Here is a 9328-nt window from a genome sequence, read left to right as displayed (position 1 = left end):
CTCCTTGGACACCGACACCACCATCAAGCACGGCCCTGATGGACCCTTTGATGCAGCCCTTCAACTCGCTGACGCTTCGGAAAGCCCATCGCCAGTGATGCCGCCCGCTAGCCAGACCAACAAGGACAACCAAACCACTGACTTGAGGACAGCTGAAATCCCTTGACTGAAGAGGCCAGCAACCTTCTACAGGAACAAGGCTCCTTGTGCAATCCGTCCACTATGTTTATAGCTATGCTTATTGTCATTGCTTGCCAGTGTTCTTCCGAGTCTTAAACAGCCCAATCTGAGAGGTGGCCACTGATTTGCATGCGCTATCATTTAAAAAATAAAAAAGGGGGAATTTGCTGGAAGCCGGTCCATCCTTGCTGCTTGACACAGTCGCTGCAGGAAAGAAACATCTGCACAGCATATGTTTCAAGGGACCTGGCATATATAGCATATTGTTCTTAATATGTTTGCTCTCCTTAGTGCCATGTGTTTTAACCAAGGTCACCTCTCCGAGAAAGGTTGTTTCCCCAGGTGGGGATTTTTCCCCGAGGTTAGGGAGGGGATACAACCCCTTAATTAAGTGCCAGGCGGGTAGTTAAGCTACATAATCTTTACTCCCTGGAATGGAGATAAGAAACGCCCTAACCTTTGTAATAGAAATTGACAGGATTAAAATCGGCTGGTATAAATATAGATGTAACAAGACAATAAACATCAGATCCTGATCAGTTCCTAACCAGAACTCCGACCAGAACTTTGGCTGGAGATCCTGGCTAGAGGTCCTGACTAGGCTGCTGATCAACTGAAGGCTGTCTCGTGTCATTCCTTCTTCGCCGACTCCGTCCACACCTTTGGGGACCCCTGGACCTGCTGGGGTTGGACCCCAACACTGCCTCCTGCATACCCCGCACTGGGGATCAAGCCCACTACCCGGGTGTGTGCCCTGACCGGGAATCGAACCCTGACCTCCTGGTTCATAGGTTGACGCTCAACCACTGCGCCACGCTGGCTGGGCTCTACATTTTTTCTTAAAAAACAAGTATTATTTAGGTTTTGATATCAGTTGCATGCTTGCAAGTATTATTAGGTTGTATGTTTCATTAACTGAGAAGAGGATCTGTTAAAATATCCCATTCTGGAGGTCTAACGCATATGTATAATTGTGTCAATATTCTGTATATGTTCTGGTGTAATAGTGCTAAATACATACACCTTTAGACAAAAAAAAATAATTTTGGAGTTAACATTCACAATACCATGTAGCTACCACCTTATCTAGTTCCAAAACTTTTCATCACCCCAAAATAAAACCCCATACCCGTGAAGTAATCACTCCTCACCCTTCCCTCTCCCCTGACCCTGATAACCACTAATCCACTTTCTCTCTCTATGCATTTGCTGACTCCGGGCATTTCATATAGATGGGACCCTACAGTATTTGACCTGTTGTGTCTGCCTCCTTCCACTGAGCATACTGTTTTTGAGGTTCGTCCACGTTGTAGCATGTTTCAGTATTTCATACGTGCCAGCTTTAAATGCACTTTTCTCTAGCAAACATTCCCGGGTCCTTTTCTCGATTCTTCTTCTGGCTCCTGGTGGCTTTGGGCAGCCAAACCCTTCCCCCTGCCCCGGGACATCCCCTGACCCGCCCACAGCGCACGCCTCCCACCCTTTCCTTGGCACAGCTGATCTTGGCTCCTTCTTCAGAAACAAGTAACTTCTGTTTGTATAACATTTTAGACATTTTCTTGTTTACTCCTTAGACCAAGCTGCGCAGTCAGTACCACTATCCCCATTTCACAGATGAGGATGGAGGCTCTGAGGGGCCCGGGAGCACTCAGAGCTGAAACAGGACTCTCAGCCCAAATCTTTTGACTCTGAATCCTAAGGATTTTCTAGTTTACAATCCAGACTGAGACGGCCTTACCCTCCCAAGAAGGGATTTGCTTCAGAAAAAGAAGGGACTGTCGATACCAATTAATCTTTCATTGGTGTGACAGGTACATGAGGCTAAGAGCTTAGGTCTGGTGAGGACGAGTTCTCGGGCCAGAGGAGGAGGTTGTGTGGGTCTGGGAACAGTGTGTGCAGTTCCTGAGCGGGAAGGGCTCAGCATACGTGTTCAGAGCTCGCCTGCCTCACCTGGAGCTGGCCTCCTGGAGGGAGATTCGCGGGCGGCCCCAGAACCGGCCCCAGAACCAGCCTCAGCCTCCGGTTGGAAGGTCCTTTATCTCATTTAGTGCAGCCTCCATTCACCGCTGCCAGCATTTCCCAGCCTCCTCATTCCGTGACCCTTTCTGCTTGAATACTTCCAGTGGCGGGAAAGGCACTACTTCCAAGGCAGTTCATTCCACGAACCAGACTGTCTGTGCTTCTTGGTTGAAAGAGAAGCACCCGCCTCCCCCTCCCCCCAACCCCACCCCCGGGCTGTTCCTCCTGTGCTGTGCTTTCAGAATGCCTTCCCACGCCAATGCTCCAGCCAACCCAAGGAGGGCACCACTCCCTGACCTGACTGCCACAGGCGGCCATCAGCCATGCCCAGGAACCCCCCAGGCTGCTGCTTGGATGTGTAGGGATGGGCTGCGGGCTGCGAAGGGCGAGGGAAGACAAGAAGCGAGAAACCAGGGCTGCGCAGGAGCAGGAGCGCCTCCTGAGAGAAAGGGTGTGTGGGGGTGAGGGGGTCCTGAAGGTGCTAGAAGGTGGATATGGCAGCTCTAGGCAGGGGGTAGCGTTAACACTGACAGGGGCAGATCCTGGCCCCACCTGGCTGCGTCACTGCAGCCTGACACATTGCTCCTGAAATAGTCCAGATGATGGTCAGGCCATCCGAGCTTGTTTATAAATAAACCAAGGACTGCAGACGGAGCCCGCGGTGGCGAACGCAGGGCAGACTTGCAGTGCACGCGGGGCACCCGGCTGGGGGCATCGAGAGACTGGCACTGGCCTTTGCCCTGTCCCAGCCCCTGCCCACGGCCAGCCCTGCCTCTGGGGCCACCTCTTTTTCTCAGGACGGTGGCAGGACAGAGGGACCCAGTGTTCTCTGGGCCTGGCCCAGTGCCAGGGGCTTCACACATATGAAGGAAACAGTCCTTGTCCATAAACTCCAGCAGGAAAAAATAGAACATTCTCCGTTTTCTATAACTTTAATTCTGGCCCCATTCTCCTGGGATGGCAGGAACCTTCCCCACAGAGATCCACGTGGCACATGTCTGAGGAGCCCAGAGTGGTGGCTGACAGAGCCTGCCCCAGGCCTGGCCCCACCTGGGCTTCTCGGGAGGCGTGGGCTCTGCAGCTGCCCGTGTGCCGCTCATTGGGACGTGACTCACAGCATCTCGCCTCTCAACTACTCCTGTAGGTGGGCAGGCACCAGGGCGCTCAGCCTCTTTCTGAAACCTTCTATGTCCTGCTCATCACTTCCGTTCCCTGTCTCCCCAGTCTGAGGAAAGTCTTGCTCCTTTTGTTTCCTCCCAAGCATTTGGATTACACCAGCGTTCCTCGCATCCCCCCGCCCGGCCCTTTGGGGTTGCAGCCAGGAAGACTAGGTTTTCTTGCTGCCCCGCACAGCTTGTGAACCAGTAATCTGAGGAGGAAGAGAGAGAGAAAGGGGAAGAAATACCATGATACAAAAAAGGAACAAAGGTTAATATATTGAAAAATATTGCACTGCACACACAAATCACTTAATTCTCACTAAAATCCTGGGGTATTACTATGCCCATTTTATAGACGAGGAAACTGAGGCTGAAAGGGGTAAGGGCCAAGGCCTAGGTATACTGGGGTCCAAAGCTCACCCTAGCTCCACCACACCACCTGCCTCAGGCCAGTATCCCATGCTGTCCACTCGTGCCCGGGCCCTCGGCAGGCACCGCTGCTCTCGCAGATGGCATTTGTGGTCCGATGCTGTCTTTTCTTGTGTCCCCACTTAGACTTCCCCAGCCGTTCATCCCATCCCCTCCAGCCAGGCAGGCATGACGACAGGTGACCATTAGAAATGGCGGAGGGGTGGGAGGCGTGCCCTCACCTGCCCTGGGCCCTGCCACTCTCACAGCAGCTGATTTCTGTCTGTTTCAGCCCTGCCTCCCAGAGGAAGTGAGCCCTCCTAGTGGCTCAGTAGCAGTGGCCCCGTTTACAAAGCTCTCCCATCAGATTGCCCTCAGCCCCAACTCGGGCGTCCGGCTTTGCCACTATGTTCCTAAAACTACCAGGACCCCACAGTGGCCTGAATCCTTCGCATTGTCCCTTCCTTCCAGAGCCCCGGGGAGACAAGGACAGGACGCCCTCCGCCCTCCCCCAGCCCAGAGCAGGAGCTGGTGGGGATGGGGCCTGAGACCCTCCCTCACACCCTGGAGCTAAGGCGGTCCCTGCAAGCGGCCGGAGGTGCACAGAGCTCCCTGCTCCCCATACTTTATCCCCGCGGCTCAGCTGCAGCCACACCACCTGTGCTGGGATTTCCTTAGTAATTTTCCCTTTAAAACAATTGACTTTCCCCCCATCGTGCTGCACATGAGATCTTAGACTAGTAACTGCAGCTTGGCCTTTGCCCCAGCTCTCCCCATTTCTCCCACCCAGCCCCGGACCACCCTTCTACTCTCTGGTCTACGAGTCTGACGTCTTTGGGCTCCACAGATGAGTGAGGTCACGTGGTATTTGTCTTTCTGTGTCGGGCCTATTTCATTTAGCGTAATGTCCTCCAGGTTCATCCATGCTATCACAAGTGGCTGGATTTCCCTCCTTCTAAGGCCGAGTAGTATTTACTGTAATTTTCTTTATCTGTTCATCCTTCCATGGACAGTGAGGTTGTTTTCCTTTCTTGGACATTGTGAACACACTGCAGGGAATGCTGGGGCTACAGCTATCTCTTTAAGGTACTTACTTCTTTCCTTTGGATGAATACCCGGAAGTGGAATTGTTGAATCGTATGATAATTCCACAATTAATTTTTTGAGGAGCCTCCATACTGCTTGCCGCAGTGGCTACACCAGCTCACATTCCCACCAACAGTACATGAGGGCTCCCTTTTCTCCAAATGACTTTTTACTAACTTAACCTCATCATAAACAATAGTAGCTATAAAACCACAAATGTGATATGCTAGTTCTATAACTTTTGGATACACATTTAAAATTGTCTTTAAGAATGTGTCACTATTAAAAGTAAAGTGTTCTAGCACGTCTCAGCTAACAGTGCTCGCCACGCAGGAGGTGTCCCTGACATGGGCACTGGGTCGGTCCCACACCGTCCGTGACCAGACGGGGAAGCCGAGGCTGGGAGCAAGTGTGGCATGTCGTGTACTCAGGACACAAGTGATTTGTGTGGGGTTAGCATCCAGGTCTGCTGCCACTAAGGGTAGCCCAGCAGGTGGGGTCCGAGTCGCACCATTATAAGCTCTGTCACCTGCACATGTCACTTTACCCCTGGAGCCTGGTTGTGTCCTCTCTGCTGTGGGGCAGTGACCCTGCCTGACCCCTACAGGCTCCACAGTGTCTGATCGTGTCCAGAACAGGCCAGATGGCCCCTTTCCCCCCTTTTCTCTCTCCAGGGCTGCTGTGGAGGGTGTGGCAGTGAACCACTGGCCGGGGACCCATAGGGGAGTCGGCCCCCCTTTCTTCCTCACCTCTCACACCACCATTTCTACCCTGCCTTTTGCCAGTACCAGGCCACTGTCCCTGCGGGCCCAGCCCGGCATGACCCAGGTCAGGAAGCCTGCCAGAAGCCCTGGCACCCTTCGCATCTGTCTGGCCAGCCGGACATGGGTAGTCCAGCCTCGTGGACTGGAGCCGTGGGCCAGTGTCCTGCTGACCTGGTCAGCCCAGCCCTGGATCCATTTCTCCCAAAGTGAGGGAAGAGGCTCCTGCATTCTTTACAGCCAGGAAGGGCGCCCCTGCTTCTGATCCAGGCGATGCTGCGGAGCTGGCAGGGAGGCTGTGCCCTGGCTGAGGGCTGCACCCCCCGGGGTCTCTGTAGGAGCGGGGGCGAGGGCCCAGCTCTGCCTCCAGGCTTCACTCACGGTCATCGGTGAAGAGCCCTCCCAGGACCATGTCACCGTCCCAGGGGGATCTGGGGAGGCCAGAGCCCCGGGCCTGTGAGCTCCAGGGCCCCTGACCGGCCTGGCGAGTGGTATCCACAGCTGGAATCGAGGCAGCCAGTAGCCGGGCCAGTGGGAGGTTCTGGGTCAGTTCCAGAGGGAGAGGAGCTCCGCCCTCCTCAGCTGGGCTCCCTGTGAGAGCGGGTTGAAGGTCCAGGAATATCTAAGGGGCTCTCATCCCCCACATTCCTCAAAGGACAGACACATGGTTCTTGGGTCCCATAGATGCGTTGACAGTCCTGTGGGAGCCACACCCAAACCTGCCTCTGTCCATGGCCTCTCCCTCCCTTTCCACACCTCCCTCCCGGGACCACAACCTGTGCTGTCGTCCTGGGGCTGCTTTACCTCCAGAGCCCTCGGCCCCGCATCCTGATCTAGGCCTGGCCTCCTTCCCGCTCCCCCCCTCTCCCCGGCCTCCGTCTGGGGGCTGGTCCTACTGCCTCACCTTCCCAACCCTCCAGTCCCCTCCCAGCATCCCCAGCCTGGCTCCCGTGAGGAGGGCTCTAGGAAGCTGGCATTGGTGCCACCTGGAGACAGGACACGTGGGCAGAGCCTGTGCCGTGGCACCAAGCAGGGTGGCTAGCCAGTCCTGGCCTCCATTTCCTGGCTCGGTGACTCCAGGAACCCCCTGGCTGCGCTGCCGTGGATTGAATGAGCTCCCAGGTGTAACCCAAGCAGAGCTGGCAGGCAGAGGATGGAGGCCAGGGCCTGAACATGGAGTTTAAAGTCAAGTGTGTTCAGTGCCTGCGCTGTGCCCGGCCCATTGCAGGTACAGGCCTGCAGCAGTGGGGCCTCGCACAGGCTCGGCTCTCACGGGGTCTCCGCCCTGTGCAGGGAGCCGCCTGCACCCAGGCACCAGGTGGAGCTGCCCTGGGCAGGACCTCCCTGGTCCTGGGGAGGCTGCCTGTCTCACTATCTCAGTTTGCTGGTGGATCTGAGCGCAGAAATAGGGGCTCCACGGAGGGGAGGGGAGATTGTCAAAGCGAGGCCGGCTGAGCACAGGCAGCAGATCTCTGGGGAGTTGCTACGACACATTCCCGGGTCCCAGAATGCCGCTAGCCTCTCCTGGGGGCGGCCTAGAGATCTGCAGTTAGACTCGGTGATCCCGGAGGATCAGCACCTCTGCGTGGGCCTGGCCTCCGGGGACCTTCACACAGATCTGGAAGGACATTGATGCTTTGGGCTTGGTTGTATTCATGCCTGAGAAGAGACTCTGAGCCAGTCGGCTGGGCCGCTCCCGGTACCAGAATGAGACTGGAAGGAGCCTGGGAGGAGGCGGTGGCAGCTGCCTTTCATCTGACCCGCTGTGTGAGGTTGATCTCTTCTTCTCAACAACCTGGGAAGAAGGCACCCCACCCCCCCGCCCCGCCCCAAGGAAGAGAAATGGGCTGGGGGAGCTCCTGGGTGGTGAGGCAGGGTGGAACCCAGGCCTGTGGGACTCCAGAAACCGGGCTCTCCCTGGGGGTCCTGGGCTCTGGTGGGGAGGTCTGCGCTCTGTTCCCCAAACTGGATGAGGGCCGACTCTTCTCATGAAGTCACCTCAGCCCCATTCCCAGCCCCTCCTAACGCCACCATGCTGTGGTCTCAGGGACCGGCCGGGGCCCCAGAAGCCCGGCACCAGGAGCCCTTTCCCTGCGTTACTTTCCCCGCGGCCAACGCTGAGAGAATCGGTGGCTGGTGATGTTGAATGATAACTTTTAAAAGAGAGTACAGTCATAACTCACAAATCTAAAGTGAACACCTGCCAAACATTGTACTTAATTAATGAGAGAACCAGTACGATGTTGCCACTGGCTTTTAGGAAAATTCAAAGCACCTGACACAGAAGGCTGAATGGTGAAATGAATTTACAAACAGATGCAGAACTGGCTGAACACAATTTTGCCCAGTTGAAACCCGACTGGACAAAACTCATTGCATGCCTGTGGACAAGGATCATTTGCTTTGCTATCAGGTATCGACACCTTAGAGTGGCATGGTAGCTCAAGGACAACAAAAGTCCCCAAAGACAAGAAAAGTTGGGAGACCGTAGCATCAGATCACCCGGAAGGCTGGCTTAGAAGTGCCTTATTTTGCATTGAAGACACCAGCAATCTTCTGACTCCTTTCAAAGTCCTTCATCTACCAGATTTGGGCCACAAACGTGGCTCTGAGCTTCCTGGCAGCCAAGTCACAGAGGAAACAGTGTCTCTGAGGACAGCTGTGTGGTAGTTGTTCACCATCCGCTCAGCGTCTCCTTGCCTTGGGACCAGGTCCATCTTCCAGGAGGGGCCTCGTAAAGGAAACCCGGTGAGAGGGAAATCTTTCAGCAACATTCCCACGACAGAGGCAGTGGCCGCACCGCTGCAGCTCCCAAAGGCCGCGCAGTGGCTCTCGGCGTGTCCCCGGCCAGCAGCAGCAGCCTCACCTGGGCACTTGTTCGAAAGGCAAATTCCCAGGTCCCCCGAGACTCTGGGGTGGGGCTCAGCTAGCTGTGTTGCAACAAGCCTTCTGGATGATTCCGATGCGAGCTGGAATTTGAGAACCCTGGGTACGGATTCTCAACCTCGCCATCTCTTTGGAATGACCTGGAAAGCTTGACCACACATCATGCCTGGGACCACCCCAGACCAATTAAATCAGGATGGCTGGTGATGGCTGGCCCAGTTATGTGTATTTTAAAAGCTCCCCGTAGGGTTATACTGGTGGCCAGGATGGAGGCTCACTGCCATTGAGTCATTTAATGAGAGCCGAGGGCCGGAGATGTCTCTGCTCTAGAGAAAGCCAGACCTACACTAATGAGCCTCCCTCCCTCCCTCCCTCCCTCTCTCCTTCTCTGTAGTCAATACAGAGCTCATCTATAGCAGAGTCCAGGGCCCTGATGAAAAGGCACTCAGAAAGGCAGTCCTTAATGGGAGCTCCCAGTAGCCAGGGTGTCGGGGATGACGGCAGGGCAGCAGGGTAGCCCTTGGCCCATGCTCCATCCCTGTCTGATGCTGCTGCTCTTCTTGGCAGGCTGCCCGCGGCTGTGGGAGAACATGAGCTGCTGGCCCTCCTCTGAGCCCGGACAGACGGTGGAAGTGGAGTGTCCGAGATTCCTCTGGATGTTCACGGGCAGAAACGGTAACCATCAGCCCAAGGGCCGGAGGAGAGGCTGTGGGTGGCCTCTGAGCGGGGCCTCAGCCCAGACCCATGAGGCCAAGGAAACTTCTTTGGGGACAAATCATGAGTGGAATGATGTGGGTGGGTCCTTGCTAGGGATTGGAAACCTTTTTT

General features: G+C 55.3%; 1 protein-coding gene across 1 annotated transcript in view; it reads left to right on the top strand.

The window, feature by feature from the left end:
• SCTR (secretin receptor) overlaps positions 1-9328 on the top strand; it is an 88866-nt gene that overhangs the window by 38998 nt on the left and 40540 nt on the right. Inside the window, exon 4 of the mRNA XM_014547886.1 lies at positions 9068-9175. Coding sequence (XP_014403372.1) covers positions 9068-9175 — 108 coding nt within the window. The remainder of the gene's footprint in view (positions 1-9067; positions 9176-9328) is intronic.

The sequence above is a fragment of the Myotis brandtii genome, unplaced genomic scaffold, assembly GCF_000412655.1.
Source record: "Myotis brandtii unplaced genomic scaffold, ASM41265v1 scaffold488, whole genome shotgun sequence".
NCBI classification, from domain to species: Eukaryota; Metazoa; Chordata; class Mammalia; order Chiroptera; family Vespertilionidae; genus Myotis; species Myotis brandtii.
The sequence above is the reverse complement of the archived record's forward strand: the minus strand, read 5'-3'. Positions and strand labels throughout refer to the sequence as shown.